This window comes from Balearica regulorum, chromosome W (assembly GCF_011004875.1).
Source record: "Balearica regulorum gibbericeps isolate bBalReg1 chromosome W, bBalReg1.pri, whole genome shotgun sequence".
In the NCBI taxonomy this organism is placed as follows: Eukaryota; Metazoa; Chordata; class Aves; order Gruiformes; family Gruidae; genus Balearica; species Balearica regulorum.
In genome coordinates, this window is record NC_046219.1 from 6,130,097 (window position 1) to 6,146,967 (window position 16,871).

General features: G+C 44.9%; 1 protein-coding gene across 3 annotated transcripts in view; it reads right to left on the reverse strand.

Annotated features, from left to right (window-relative positions):
• Positions 1-16,871, reverse strand: part of LOC104643370 (homer protein homolog 1) — a 125,580-nt gene that overhangs the window by 23,062 nt on the left and 85,647 nt on the right. For all 3 annotated transcript variants that reach the window (XM_075739050.1, XM_075739049.1, XM_075739051.1), the window contains one exon: positions 9,791-9,947. In XM_075739050.1, coding sequence (XP_075595165.1) covers positions 9,791-9,947 — 157 coding nt within the window. The remainder of the gene's footprint in view (positions 1-9,790; positions 9,948-16,871) is intronic.

The following is a 16,871-nucleotide window of genomic DNA, read 5'->3' on the forward strand; positions in this document are numbered from 1 at the left end:
GAAGAGACCTATGCTGGAACAGTTCGTGAAGGACTGTAGCCCGTGGGAGAGACTCACGTTGGAGAAGTTCGTGGAGGACTGTCTCCTGTGAGAGGGACCCCACGCTGGAGCAGGGGAACGATGAGAGGAGTCCTCCCCCTGAGGATGAAGCAGCAGCAGAAACAACGTGTGATGAACTGACCGTAACCCCCACTCCCCGTCCCCCTGTGCCGCTGAGGGGGGCGGAGGTTGAAGCCGGGAGTGAAGTTGAGCCCGGGAAGATGGGAGGGGTGGGGGGAGGTGTTTTGAGATTTGATTTTATTTCTCATTCCTCTACTCTGTTTTGCTTGGTAATAAATTAGATGAATTCCCTCTCTAAGTTCAGTCTGGTTTGCTCGTGATGATAATTAGTGAGTGATCTTTCCCTGTCCTTATCTCGACTCACAAGCTTTTCGTTATACTTTTTCTCCCCTGTCTAGTGAATGAGGGGAGTGATAGAGTAGCTCTGGTGGGCACCTGGCCCCCAGCCAGGGTCAACCCACCACAATGGTGAATGAGGAAACTGGAAAATAGAAGGGTGTAAAATCACTGGATATTTATAACTAAAATATAAAAACTTTAAACTGTGGGAAAAGATACCATAAAAATTCAACTAATAAGACAGTATTAGTATTAAAAATATTTTTTATATAAAGAAGAAACTATTTATGTAAATAAGGTTATTTATAAAGCTATTTATATAAAGAAGAAACTAAAGATGGAAATAATAATGCAAAGTTTATTAATCAGTATGCATTACTTCCTCACATACATACACCACACTTGACAGGATATGTCCTACCACCCTGCTAAAGCAGGATCCCATCCAGGCAGGTTTTGAATATCTCCAGAGAAGGAGACTCCACAACCTTTCTGGGCAACCTGTTCCAGTGCTCGGTCACCCTCAAAGTGAAGAAGTTTTTCCTCATATTCAAGTGGAACTTCCTGTGTTCCAGTTTGTACCCATTGCCCCTTGTCCTGTCACTGGGCACCACAGAGAAGAGTCTGGCCCCATCCACCCTTTAGATATTTATAAGCATTGATAAGAATCCCTCTCAGTCTTCTCCAGGCTAAACAGACCCAGCTCTCTCAGCCTTTCCTCATAGGAGAGATCCTCCAGTCCCCTAATCATCCTCGTAGCCCTCCGCTGGACTCTCTCCAGTAGTTCCCTGTCTTTCTTGAACTGGGGAGCCCAGAACTGGACACAATATTCCAGATGTGGCCTCACCAGGGCAGAGTAGAGGGGGAGGATAACCTCCCTCGACCTGCTGGCCACATTCTTCTGAATGCACCCCAGGATGCACCACAAGGGCACATTGCTGGCTCATGGAGAGCTTGTTGTCCACCAGGACTCCTAGGTCCTTCTCCACAGTGCTGCTTCCCAGCAGGTCAACCCCCAACCTGTACTGGTGCCTGGGGTTATTCCTCCCTAGGTGCAGGACCCTACACTTGCCTTTGTTGAATTTCATATGGTTCCTCTCTGCCCAGCTCTCTAGCCTGTCCAGGTCTCACTGAATGGCAGTACAGCCTTCCGGTGTGTTGGCCACTCCTCCCAGTTTTGTATTGTCAGCAAATTTGCTGAGGGTATACTCTGTCCCCTCGTCCAGGTCATTGATGAATATGTTGAATAAGACCAGACCCAGTACTGACCCCTGGGGCACACCACTAGCTACAGGCCTCCAACTAGACTCTGCGCCACTTATCACAACCCTCTGGGCTCTGCCATTCAGCCAGGTCTCAACCCACCTCACTGTCCACTCATCCAACCCATACTTCCTAAGCTTGCCTGTGAGGATGTTGTGAGAGACAGTGTCAAAAGCCTTGCTGAAGTCAAGGTAGACAACATTCACTGCTCTCCCTTCATCCACCCAGCTGGTCATGCCATCATAGAAGGCTATCAGATTGGTCAGGAATGATTTCCCCTTAGTGAATCCATGTTGACCACTCTCAATAGCCACCTTCTACTCCACTCTACATCCACCTTTCCAGGGATGCAGGTGAGGTTGACTGGCCTGTAGTTTCCTGGGTCCTCCTTCTTGCCTTTTTTGAAGACCGGAGTGACATTGGCTTTCCTCTAGTCATAGAATCATGGAATGGTTTGTGTTGGAAGGGACCTTAAAGATTATCTAGTTCTAACCCCCCTGCCATGGTCAGGGACACCCTCCACCAGATCACGTTGCCCAACGCCCCATCCAACCTGGCCTTGAACACTTCCAGGGAGGGGTACCTACAACCTCTCTGGGCAACCTGTTTCAGTGTCTCACCATCCTCACAGTGAAGAATTTCTTCCTTATATCTAATCTAAATCTGCCCTCTTTCAGTTTAAAGCCATTGCCCCTTCTCCTATCACTACTTGCCCTTGTAAACAGTCCCTCTCCATCTTTCCTGTAGGCCCCCTTCAGATACCGGAAGGCTACTATAATGACTGCCCGGAGCCTTCTCTTCTCCAGGCTGAACAACCCCAACTCTCTCAGCCTGTCCTCATAGGAGAGGTGCTCCAGCCCTCTGATCATCTTCGTGGCCCTCCTCTGGACTTGCTCCAACAGCCCCATGTCCTTCTTCTGTTGAGGGCCCCACAGGTGAAAGCAGTACTCCAGGTGGGGGTCTCGTGCTGCTTTTGATGCAGCCCAGGATAGGGTTGGCTTTCTGGGCTGCAAGCGCGCATTGCAGGCTGATGTTGAGCCTTTCATCAGCCAAGTCCTCAGGCACCTCTCCTGTTCTCCATGACCTTTCAAAGATGATGGAGAGTGAGTCGCTTAGCAATAACATCTGCCAGCTCCCTCAACACTTGTGGGTGCATCCCATCAGGGCCCATGGATTTGTGGGTAAACAACAGATAACAAGACAGTAGCTAAGGGCTAATTTATGGCAATGTGCCCACCTAACCACAGTGCTGGTCAATGTCCAACTCAAGCCAAATTTGGAAGAAACTAACATCTGCAGTCGATATGCAAATATGACTATGAGTCAATTATCTTACTCCAGAAATAGTGAGCAGCCCAAGAGCCCTTTGAGCTCTCCTGCATGGCAGTGGGTTGCATGCCAAGATCTTCAGTACAGGCAATAAGTTGCAGCGAGTGCCAAGACCTTTCTCCTGGTGAAAAAGTTAAGTACCTGCATAAGTGTGCACAGGTTGATGATCTGTTAAGTTAGGTAGCTGAGTTGCAGGAAACAGTTAAAGGCTGTGCAGTATTAGAGGAGTCAAGACAGAGATAGATAGCTTCAAATCTGGTTTTGGTTGTGATGCTGGAGAGTGGAGATTGAAGCGGAGTCCTACTTTTGTGGGTCAGCAGGATGCAAGGTGCCACATTCTTAGTGGTGTCCGCTAAAGGAATTTGGTTATGAAAGCACCTGTCATGCAGATGTTATTGCTAAACCACTCTCCATCATCTTTGAAAGGTAATGTAGAACAGGAGAGGAGTCTGAGGACTGGAGGAAAGCCAGTGTCACTCCAGTTTTCAAAAAGGGAAAGAAGGAAGACCCAGGAAATTACAGGCCAGTCAGCCTAACCTCCATCCCTGAAAAGGACATGGAACAGTTCCCATAACATCCTCATAGGTAAGCTTAGGAAGTGTGGGTTAGCTGAGTGGACAGTGTCCTGGCTTTCAGCTAGAATAGAGTTAATTTTGACAAGAAGTTGGGACAGGACACAGCCAGGACAGGTGATCTAAACTAGCAAAGGGGGGTGTTCCATACCATATGATGTCATGTTCAGCATAAAAGTGGGCTACTAATCGGGGAGGAGCAGCGTCTCTAGAACGGTCTGAGCGTGTGGTCATTGTGTCGTGTCGTCGAGTGAGAAATTGCATTGTATATCACGCACTTTGTATATTCTAAGTACTGTTGCTGTTATTTTCCTCTCCCTTTGCTGTCCCAGTAAACTGTCATTATCGCAACCCACAAGTTTTACCTTTGTCTACCCATCCCACTTGGGGGGGGGCAGTGAGGAGTGAGCAAGTGGCTGCATGGCACCCAACGTGGGGCACAAAGTGTTGAGATAATGACAGATCTGACCAGAGCACGTTACAAAAAAGTTGTTATAAACATTTATTATATTAGGTAACCAGACGCTGGTCACAATGGTGTTTTGTTTGTTCACGTGGCTGTGGTATTTAAAGCCTTATATGCTGTATGTATTCCTTGCAATGCTGTTTATCACCTCTGAGAGAGGGGTCAGAATTCTCATTTTGCTGTACTGTGCAATATTGACTTATGATATGATAACATCACTGGTCATGAGGTTAAGCTGGTGTTAGTATGTGGCATTGCTGTCATGCCCATACCTTGGACAACATAGGATCATAGAATAGAATCATAGAATGGTTAGGGTTGGAAGGGATGTCAAAGATCATCTAGTTCCAACAACCCTGCTGCGGGCAGGGACACCCTCCACTAGACCACATTGCCCAAAGCCTCATCCAACCTGGCCTTAAATACTTCCAGGGAGGGGGCCTCCACAACCTCTCTGGGCAACCTGTTCCAGTGCCTCACCATTCTCACAGTAAAGAATTTCTTCCTAACATCTAATCTAAATTGACCCTCCTTCAGCTTAAACCCATTACCCCTTGTCCTGTCACTACACTCCCTCATAAACAGGCCCTCCCCAGCTTTCCTGTAGGCCCCCTTCAGGTACTGGAAGGCCACAATTAGATCTCCCCAGAGTCGTCTTTTCTCCAGGCTGAACAATCCCAACTCTCTCAGCCTGTCCTCATAGGAGAGGTGCTCCAGCCCTCTGATCAGCTTCGTGGCTCTCCTCTGGATGTGCTCCAACAGCTCCATGTCTCTCCTGTACTGGGGCCCCCAGAGCTGGACGCAGTACTCCAGGTGGTGTCTCACCAGAGTGGAGTAGAGGGGCAGGATCACCTCCCTCGACATGCTGGTCATGCTGTTTTTGATGCAGCCCAGGATATGGTTGGCTTTGTGGGCTGCAAGCGCACACTGCTGGCTCATGTTGAGCTTTTCATCAATCAATACCCCCAAGTCCTTCTCCTCAGGGCTGCTTTCAATCCATTCCTTGCCCAGCCTATAGTCGTGCTTGGGATTGCCCCAACAAATGTGCAGGACCTTGCACTTGGCCTTGTTGAACTTCATGCGTTTCACACGGGCCCACCTCTCCAGCCTGTCAAGGTCCCTCTGGATGGCATCCCTTCCCTCCAGCGTGTCGACCACACCACACAGCTTGGTGTCATTGGCAAATTTGATGAGGGTGCACTCGATCCCACTGTCCATGTTGCCGACAAAGATGTTGAACAGTGCCGGTCCCAGTACCGACCCCTGAGGAATGCCACTCGTCACTGGTCTCCACTTGGACATTGAGCCATTGACCACAACTCTTTTGGTGCCACCATCCAGCCAATTCCTTATCCACTGCGTGGTCCATCCATCAAATCCATGTCTCTCCAATTTAGAGACAAGGATGTCGTGCGGGACAGTTTCAAATGCCTTGCACGAGTCCAGGTAGATGATGTCAGTTGCCCTTCCCTTATCCACCAACGCTGTAACCCCATCATAGAAGGCCACCAAGTTTGTCAGGCACGATTTGCCCTTAGTGAAGCCATGGTGGCTGTCACCAATCACCTCCTTATTTTCCATGTGCCTGAGCATAGTCTCCAGGAGGGTCTGCTAACATCTCTCAGAACTGATTAATAATCGCACCCAATCTATGAGGAAGACAGTGGAGGGGATACTTTCTCCCCCCTCTTTCACCTCCTTTTTTTTCCTTCAGGCTATTTGCAGCTTTTGAGAATTTTGAATCCCCTTGGGATGTTCAAGCCAGCATGTTCCTATTATTATGTCTTCTGAATGTGTTTCAAGTCCGGTTTAGGGTTACAAAAGAGTGTTTTAAAGAATACCACCCAGAGATCTGCCCCAAGGCATGGGTGGCATGGCATGTGGGAGAGTATGGGCAGGTATCTAGAGACATTCTCACCCCCAATGGTTTGGACCTTCACTCCTGAACAACTACAGTACCCTGATAAAGTGACAGAATATTTGAAAGGAAAATTCTGTGGCTATTCCAAAGACGCACAACTTACTGCACTGTGCTGGGCCCTGTTCACTATCTACCAAACGTTGCTCAATAGTAGGCAGTGCCATCAGGGGGAAGAGAGGGAGAACAGATCAACAGACACTATGGCTACTCAAACCCCAGTGACAGACAGTGCAGTTGAACCAAAAAACCAAACCCATACCATTATCAATTGCCCCTATACACAAGAAGAAATACACAAAAAAAAATCAGTTTACTTAGTAAGGGATGAAGATGAATCTGGACCACCATGAGAACATGAGGCAGAGGCAGAACCAGAGGTAATCACCCGATCCCTGTCCTTGAGTGAGCTGTGTGATATGTAAATCAATTTCAGCCGCCATTCAGATGAGCACATCATTACCTGGCTATTGTGATGCTGGGATAACCCACAGATCCTGATGAATTCCAGTGTACCTCACCTATGTGGCGGAAGTTTCTATGGAGCGCACCATCATCGTACGCCAACTCACTGGCAGTAATCGACTGGAAAAGTGAAGAGGTACCAACAGTGGATGAAGTGGCTGGCCCACTCTGGCAATACGAAGAAAGTCTCTCTTCCTCCCTTGTCTCGGCTGCGGAGAAACTGTCCCGGGAAGTCTAGCACCTTGAAGAGAATATGTCCTATTCCCCACCTGTACAGACCCGTATCTCAACTATTAGGAGTAAGCGTTCCTCGACTCGAGAGAGGATATAGACAGTACACACCACGAGGCACCCTGTGGTTTTATCTGCATGACCACGGAGAGGACATGAGGAAAAGGGATGGAACACATACCTCGCCCTACAGGCACGAGTACGTGAGCTGCAAGGCAAAACAGTCATAAAAAGGGATTCTTCCAGGAAAAATGCTGCTCCAGTTTCCAGCAGGCAGTCCCCCAGACCAGGTTGAAGGCCTACTCATAACCCTCTTGAAGGGACTTGTAAGTCATTTTTGCAAGAGGTGAGTAACAAATACGATGAGCAGGATTAGAAGGGCCCTGCCTCCAGCCAGGTGGAGGAAAGGGACAACTGGTTTTACTGGACTGTGTGGATTCGATGGCCTGGCACATCAGACCCCGAGGACTACAAGGCTCTAGTGGACACCAGTGCACAGTGTACCCTAATACCATCAAGCTATGAAGGGGCAGAACACATCTGTATTTCTGGGGGTTGCTGAGGGTCAAAGAACAACAGGTGCCAATTGCTACCACAACAGTGCACAGGCAGCAATATCGCACCAACCTAGACTCCCTGATTCCCATCCATAAGCTGATTCGTCAACTGGTGAGCCAAGGAGTGATCAGCAGAACCCACTCACCCTTTAACAGTCCCATATGGCCAGTGCAGAAGTCCAATGGAGAGTGGAGGCTGACAGTAGACTATCGTGGCCTGAATGAAGTCACACCGATAATGAGCGCTGCCGTGCCAGACATGCTGGAACTTTAATACAAACTGGAGTCAAAGGCAGCCAAGTGGTATGCCACAACTGATATTATTAATGCATTTTTCTCAATCCCTTTGGCAGCAGAGTGCAGGCCACAGTTTGCTTAAACTTGGAAGGGTATCCAGTACTCCTGGAATCGACTGCCCCAGGGGTGGAAACACAGCCCCACCATTTGCCATGGACTGATCCAGACTGCACTGGAACAGGGTGAGGCTCCAGAGCACCTGCAATACATTGATGACATCATAGTATGGGGCAAAGCAGCAGCAGAAGTCTCTGAGAAAGAGAAGAAAACAGTCCAGAAACTTCTGAAAGCCATTTTTGCCTTAAAAAAATGGGGGGGATGCGGGGGGAGTGAGCAAGTGGCCACATGGTGCTTAGCTGCCAGCTGGGGCTAAATCATGACAGACAGTGAGGTGGATTGAGAACTGGCTGAACGGCAGAGCTGTTGTGATAAGCAATGCAGAGTCTAGTTGGAGGCCTGTAGCTAGTGGTGCGTCCTAAGGGTCAGTTCTTAGTCAGGTCTTATTCAACATATTCATCAATGACCTGGATGAGGGGACAGAGTGTACCCTCAGCAAATTTGCTGACAATACAAAACTGGGAGGAATGGCTGATACACCGGAAGGCTGTACTGCCATTCAGTGAGACCTGGACAGGCTAGAGAGCTGGGCAGAGAGGAACCATATGAAATTCAATAAGGGCAAGTGTAGGGTCCTGTACCTAGGGAGGAATAACCCCAGGCACCAGTACAGGTTGGGGGTTGACCTGCTGGGAAGCAGCACTGTGGAGAAGGACCTAGGAGTCCTGGTGGACAACAAGCTCTCCATGAGCCAGCAATGTGCCCTTGTGGTGCATCCTGGGGTGCATTCAGAAGAATGTGGCCAGCAGGTCGAGGGAGGTTATCCTCCCCCTCTACTCTGCCCTGGTGAGGCCACATCTGGAGTACTGTGTCCAGTTCTGGGCTCCCCAGTTCAAGAAAGACAGGGAACTACTGGAGAGAGTCCAGCGGAGGGCTACGAGGATGATTAGGGGACTGGAGGATCTCTCCTATGAGGAAAGGCTGAGAGAGCTGGGTCTGTTTAGCCTGGAGAAGACTGAGAGGGATTCTTATCAATGCTTATAAATATCTAAAGGGTGGATGGGGCCAGACTCTTCTCTGTGGTGCCCAGTGACAGGACAAGGGGCAATGGGTACAAACTGGAACACAGGAAGTTCCACTTGAATATGAGGAAAAACTTCTTCACTTTGAGGGTGACCGAGCACTGGAACAGGCTGCCCAGAAAGGTTGTGGAGTCTCCTTCTCTGGAGACATTCAAAACCCACCTGGACACAATCCTGTGCAACCTGCTCTAGGTGAACCTGCATTAGCAGGGAGTTGGACTAGATGTTTGCCAGAGATCCCTTCCAACCCCTACAATTCTGCGATTCTGGTCTTCATGCAAAAAACCATACAGGGCTTTTGTTTGTTTTTATTTTCTTAACTAAGTTCATCTCTTTTATATTTTTCGATGTTAACTGATATTAACAACATTAATACAGCTCCGCCATCCATATGCTAATCTTGCCTTCACTTTGTACAAAAATATGTCCTAAACTATGATGACAAATTCATATGAATAAAGATGAATAAATTATAGCATATAGAGAGATTTACATGTGAAAAGAGAAGAGAAATAAAAATTTTATATACTTGTTTTCATCATCCAGCCTTCAGCCTTGCATACACTTTATTCCTCTCTCAAACACTGGCATTTCATTGCCAAATGACCTCTGCAAACAAAATTTACAATGAAGGGATCGGGACCATGTCCCTCCTGTATGAAAGCAGAGGTAGATCTTTAATTGTGTATAATGAGTTTGATTCTACATTCAGTTTTCTTTAGGTGCAAGGATGAAAGGAAGTTGCTGGTATTTGTTATATGTAGAAACTACAACAGTGTTCCTTTAGCTTATAGATCTGATGTCAAGTTTCTATGGGCTTAAAAGCAAGAGGGACTAAAGTGTAATGCTACAGAGAAGATCCTGAAACAGATGTGATGCAGCTGGCAGCAAATGAAGAGTGAAACCTGGCAGGCATGTCTTAAATATCACAGGTTAGATAACTCTTCCTGCAACAAAATCCTCTGCAGAAAAGGAACTGCTACAAAAGAAAGAATTTCCCAACTTAGGAATCCTGTGTGCTTTAAAGCCATCATTAATTTCTGTCTCAAACATTAAGTTAAAGCCCCAACAATAAGCTTATTTTACTTCATAATGAGTGAATACAGTCACCAGTACTTCCACCTTAAGGATCCTGGCCATTTGCCTCGACTTACCCGCTTATGGAGACGTTCTGCTTCCTCCTGATATGCAGCAAGCTGTTGCTTCCATTGTTTTACATTTGCAGTGGACTCCAGCAGGGCTGCTGTGAGCTTTGCATTATTACCCTTGAGCGTGGCCAGTTCTGCCTCCCAATGCTTGCTGATTGTTGAACTGTACAGACAGAATGAGAATAGTCAGAGCCCTAAAAACTCTTCTTTCTCTTTTTTTTAAATGTCTTATAATTAATTTTTTTTCAAAATAATCTTGAAAAATCGAATTATTCAAAAATCTTATGACTGAATGTACAAATGAGAATCCAAGTGCTTAAATCATCAAAACTTTAAATTTGGAAAATATTCATCAACAGATTTTATTTAATATAGATATATCATTATTGGAAAACAACATCTACCCTCCCAGTTCAAGAGGGTACTTCTTTTAATAAAATGTTGATGATGAAATCCATATCAGCTTCCCAAAAGCAACAGCATGCAATTCTAGAATATGTATATGATTAGTCACCACTTTAATATATATGTATTGAAAGTGCTTTTTTAATATACTACACTATATATTGTATTTATATATTGTATTTATATATTTTTATATATATTGTAAAAAAAGATTTGTCACCAACTTGATTAAAAAGAGCTCATGTAGTGCTTTGGAACTACAGCTTAGTTGTCTTAACGCAAATCTTCTATGCCTGAAATATACTTTCTTTATTAAATACCATATTTAATTTCTACTTACAAATTCAAAAGTCTTGAATTTCAACACCATAATACTGTTAATGTGCCTTTCTTCAGTAATATCAGCAGATATTTGCTTTAATGCAAAGAGGAAGCTGATTTTGGGATTTCCTAGTAGCCTATGGAGGAATTCTCCTTGACTAGAGTTTAGTTATTCTCTGAGGAAACACAGGGCTTTATTTATCACAGATAATTAATCTGTCATCATTCACAGACCCTATCCTTGCACTCAGTATGCAAGGGAAAAACATCACAGGCACATCAGGTGAATGTATTAGTATGCAAATAGTTAACTTGTATAATGTCAACAGCATGTGAAGTGCACGATTATATTGAAAATACATATAGAAAATAATTAATTTTGTCTAATTAGCTTACTACTAATGGCATCATTGAAAACAAATGATCTGTAAGACCTGGCCAAAATGATTTTGTATATAGAATCATAGAATCATGGAATGGTTTGGGTTGGAAGGGACCTCAAAGATCATCTAGTTACAACCCCACCTGCTGCGGGCAGGGACACCCTCCACTAGACTAGATTGCCCAAAGCCTCATCCTACCTGGCCTTGAACACATCCAGGGATGGGGCCTCCACAACCTCTCTGGGCAACCTGTTCCAGTGCCTCACCACCCTCACAGTAAAGAATTTCTTTCTAACATCTCATCTAAATCGACCCTCCTTCAGCTTAAACCCATTACCCCTTGTCCTGTCACTACACTCCCTCATAAACAGGCCCTCCCCATCTTTCCTGTAGGCCTCCTTCAGGTATTGGAAGGCCACAATTAGATCTCCCCAGAGTCGTCTTTTCTCCAGGCTGAACAATCCCAACTCTCTCAGCCTGTCCTCATAGGAGAGGTGCTCCAGCCCTCTGATCAGCTCCGTGGCCCTCCTCTGGACCCACTCCAACAGTTCAATGTCATTCTTATGTTGGGGGCACCAGGGCTGGACACAGTACTCCAGGTGGGGTCTCACAAGAGCAGAGTAGAGGGGCAGGATCACCTCCCTCGACCTGCTGGTCACGCCTCTTTTGATGCAGCCCAGGACACGGCTGGCTTTCTGGGCTGCAAGCGCACACTGCTGGCTCATGTTGAGCTTCTCATCAATCAACACCCCCAAGTCCTTCTCCTATGGGCTGCTTTCAATCCATTCCTCGCCCAGCCTGTAGTTGTGCTTGGGATTGCCCCAACCCACGTGCAGGACCTTGCACTTGGCCTTGTTGAACTTCAGGCGGTTCGCACGGGCCCACCTCTCCAGCCTGTCAAGGTCCCTCTGGATGGCATCCCTTCCCTCCAGCGTGTCGACCACACCACACAGCTCGGTGTCGTTGGCAAACTTGCTGAGGGTGCACTCGATCCCACTGTCCATGTCGCCGACAAAGATGTTGAACAGTGCCGGTCCCAGTACCAACCCCTGAGGAATGCCACTCGTCACTGTTCTCCACTTGGATATTGAGTCATTGACTGCAAGTGTTTGAGTGCGACCAATGCTGTAACCACATCGTATGCAGCCACCAAATTTGTCAGGCACGATTTGCCCGTAGTGAAGCCGTGGTGGCTGTCACCAATCACCTCCTTATTCTCCATGTGCCTGAGCATAGTCTCCAGGAGGGTCTGCTCCATGATCTTGCCAGGCACAGACTGACCGGCAGGTAGCTCCCTGGGTCTTCCTTTTTTCCCTTCTTAAAAATGGGGGTTATGTTCCCCCTCTTCCAGTCAGCGGGAACTTCTCTGGACTGCCAGGACTTCTCAAATATGATGGAGAGTGGCTTCGCAACTTCATCCACCAGTTCCCTCAGGACCCGCGGATGCATCTAATCAGGTCCCATGGTCTTGTGCATCTTCCTTAGATATTCTCGAACCTGATCTTCTCTTACAGTGGGCGGTATATTACAACATATACCATTTTGAAATTAATATGGAACTTATTATAGCTGAAATGGATATTGAAGGAGCAAAAATGTACATCTGAGAGAAAAATACATATCCTCTGAAATAAAATGCTCTCATTTTTTCTTTGCTACCCCCTAATTCCATGCAAAGAAGGTGGTCATCTCATCCGGTCCCATGGACTTGTGCACCTTCAGGTTCCTTAGATACTCAAACCCGATCTTCTCCTACAGTGGGCAGTTCTTCATTCTCCCAGTCCCTGCCTTTGCCTTCTGTGAGCTGGGCAGTTTGGCTGAAACACTTGCCAGTGAAGAATGAGGCAAAAAAAAGTCACTGAGTAGCTCAGCCTTCTCCATATCCTGGGTAACCAGGTCACCTGTTTCATTCCAGAGGGGACCCACATTTTCCCTCGTCCTCCTTTTATCAGTATCATAGCTATAGAAACTTTTCTTGTTGTCCTTGACATCCCTGGCCAGACTAATTTCTATCAGGGCTTTAGCTTTCCTAACCTTATCCCTGGCTGCTCGGACAATTTTTTTGTATTCCTCCCTGGCTACCTGCCCTTGCTTCCACCCGCTGTAGGCTACCTTTTTGTGTTTGATTTTGCCCAGGAGCTCCTTGTTCATCCATGGGGGCCTCTTGGTGGTTTTGCCTGACTTTTTCTTTGTTGGGATGCATCTCACCTGAACTTGTAGGAGGTGATCCCTGAGTATTAACCAGCTGTCTTGGGCCCCTCTTCCCTCCAGGGCTTTGTCCCATGGTATTCTACCAAGCAGATCCCTGAAGAGGCCAAAGTCTGCTCTCATGAAGTCCAGGGTAGTGAGCTTGCTGTGCACCCTCCTCGCTGCCCTAAGGTCTTGAACTCAATTTCATGGTCACTGTGTTGTCCCTCCAACAATTTTCAGGGTGATTGTAGTTCCCTATGAGGACCAGGGCTTGTGAATGTGAGGCTGCTCCTATCTGTTTATAAAGGGCCTCATCTGCTCAGTCTCCCTGGTCAGGTGGCCTGTAGCAGACCCCCACTATGATGTCCCCTGCCCCAGTGCTGCCTTTAATCCTGACCCATAATCTCTCAGTCAGCTCCTCATCCATCCCCAGGTGGAGTTCCATGCACTCCAGCTGGTCATTGACATAGAGGGTGACACCCCTTCTTCGTCTCCCCTGCCTGTCCTTCCTAAAAAGCCTGTATCCTTCCATTCTAACACTCCAGTCGTAAGAGCCATCCCACTACGTCTTTGTGATGCCAATGAGATCATGACTTTGCAGGTGTGCACACATCTCTAACTCCTCTTTATTCCCCATGCTATGTGCATTTGCATAGAGGCATATAGGTTTATGGTGAATTACCAGTAATTAGTATAATATAATTATTTATTATAATAAATATATTTAACATGCTTAATTATAAATTATTATTATTATTTTGCATGTAAGTTTATAGGCTTATTTGAACTTCGTACATATGAACAATTAAACATTCTGCTACCATTTTGCCCACCGAGTTTCTTTTGTCCACTTCATGCATATGAACAGCCCATCCCATAAAAGCGTATTTCCAAACCATTATGATTCCTATAGAAGCTCCTTAGGTGTTCGAAGCCAATCAGTCACTGAGGAACATTCATTACCAGTTCAGATCACATCCGTTTCACTAAAATGTGATGTCTGATTCTTCCACGCTCTATTATTTCCTTCCAAATACACCACTTTGTTTCCTTGAACAGGAATACAAGTTCCTTCAGAAGAGGAATATGGATTCTTACAAATTCCTCTAGCATTTCATGATCTATTCAACTAATTCAAAGTTCACCACTGGAAATTTTAAATCTTAAATGACTGAACTAAAATAACGATAATCCTATTCCATCAAGGAACATTGATTCACATATGAAAGATGAGAACTAATTTTTGTAATAATATCTACCCTTCTGTTTCTCTGATCAGATTTACTTTTATTTATAGTAGAACAGCAGATCAAAAAATTCCATAAAAAATGCTAAAAAAAATCTAGTTCATTATCATATTCACAATTCCTCCTTGATGTTCTGATCCAGCAAACAAATATCCACACCAGCAATTTCCTGCAAGCGAGTAATTCCATTTAGTAGTCCCACTATGGCAGGACTAGTAGCTAACTGTGTATGTGTGACATGTATACATGTTTACAAAATGTGCCTCACTACTCATTTTTCCTCACAGAAGAAATATTTTATATTGATGCAATGCAGCAGATGATAAAAAGCTTTGTATCCAGGAGAGTTACAGGATGAGAGCTGTTTGGTCACTTAATATCCTAATTTAAGATGCAAAAAGAATAGCGAATGGACTTTTTTTTCAATGTAAAAATTTATATACCCACAATGATACAAGGTAAACTTATAAGCCATGAAGATCCCAGAAGACAGACTCCTAGCTAGTGCTGAGTAACAATGCAAGGGGGATTCATGGCGTGTTTCATCTTCACCTTTGCCTAGTGCCTTACTACCGGGCCAAGAAAATAGTCAGGAGCTCTGAAGTTATTACTTGTATACTGGTATGTCAGCATTAAATACGAAACATGTATTTTCTATTATTGCTATGGCTACCCTGGTTCAAAGACTAGAAGGTTTCTTCGGAGCTGGTTATTTTTAAATTGATTGTTTTCAGTAGGACTGCACCACTACTATTTTTCAATCATACTTTTTATCCCTAAGAGATCTACATAGTGGGCATAAACATGTCTATTGTAACACAGATGTTATTTGTTTGCAGCATATACTGTTTTCTTCTACAAATAATTTCTGCTGTATCTTCTACAGATTGTACTATGGCTCCATAAAGTAGAAACGCACTGCTTAAATTAGTCTAGTTTTGTATCTGATAATGCACAATGACTTCCCAACTATTTAGACTTATCCTGTTTCTTCTTATAAAACTCCACATTCTCTGACATAAACACCAAGAAACACAGAATCAAAGATGTTGAATTTTTGGAATTTTTGTTTCATGAAATCATAATTTGATTAAAATAGCCCATAACCAATCCTGGCAGTGCTGACTTACTTTTTTCAAATACTTTCTTGACAAACTAAAAAAAAAAAAAAAAAAAAAATTTAATATTATGCTTTGTGGATTATTTTGGTTAAAACTTGACTTATTTGGATTTAAATTATTTTAGGAGCAGATAAAAGCACACCTACAGCAGGCTGTTCTTAAGCTAGACTAAGAGTATCTGCAATGATGCCTACATCTGTAGAGCTACATTGGTTCAAATTTATCAACAATTCCAGAGGGAACACTGAGAAGCATATGGTTCAGGCACAATGAGAATTCTCCCTCAGAAGAGAAGATGCTGGGGCTAACACCCGGGACAGGGAACAGACAGGTCCAGAAGCTGAAAGCCCACACATGGAGCTCCCAACAACTGCTAGAGCCCATGGTCAAAGTTTTGACCGTGAAACAGCTGCACTACACTCCCCCGGGATAGGTACAGGAGGGCTGCATGTACTCTTTCTCTCTAAAAACTTTTACTTAATTCCTGTTTGAAAGGCTTTTTGTTAAAAGGAATTGATTCTACCCTCAAAGCATTAGATTGTGTCATAGGAAATACATGCACAGCTTTGTCAGATTGTTTTAACAGTTGTAAATATCTAAACCAAACCCAAATAATTCTTCAAATGTTCTGAGATTATTTGCTCTAGGAAGCACATGAAATATGAACACTTATTCAGTGATCAAAATGATCCAAACTGCAATGCAACTTCTACCAGAACACCTTTCAGTTTTACACTGTGGCACAAAGAGCAGAGCTGTATGTGTACATCGGGGGACACAGGTGCACACACACATTTGCAGTCCTGCAGCACAAGAATTCAATCTGCACATGTATTTTGTTTTGTTTTGTTCTGAAAGCCATCCATTCCCTTGCTGGCAGTTTCACAAATTTAAGTTATTTCTTCAGCCCTGTCAGAATTAACATCACTGACTGATGGCCACACTCAAAGTTTCAAGATGGTCTTTCAAAAAAAGAGACATCCTTAACACTCCTGCTTGTTGCCTGTTTCTCAGTATGAAAAGCTCCAGCAAACTTTAAAAAATATCATAACAGAGGATAATGCCTGGTCATTTTCCCTTGTGAAACTTCTGAACATCTGAAAATAAGATAACAAGCTGCTTTGCAAACATCACTACATTAGTGCCAAATACAAGAGGGAAAATGGGCCTCTAATGGATAACAGCAAAATATGAGTTTTATTGGCTCAACTGATCATGCTATACAAAAAAATATTTCCCTAACAGAGGTTTAGGTCACACTTATTGCATGGAAAATTATCTTTACAATGACAACTGTTCACAGGATCGTAAGTGCTTGTTAGCAAGCAAAAGCTCAAAACTCTCCCTGAATCTCCGATCCTTGGTGCAGGCCACAGTATCTGGTACATGTGTAACATCAGACACATCCACAGTCAGAAAA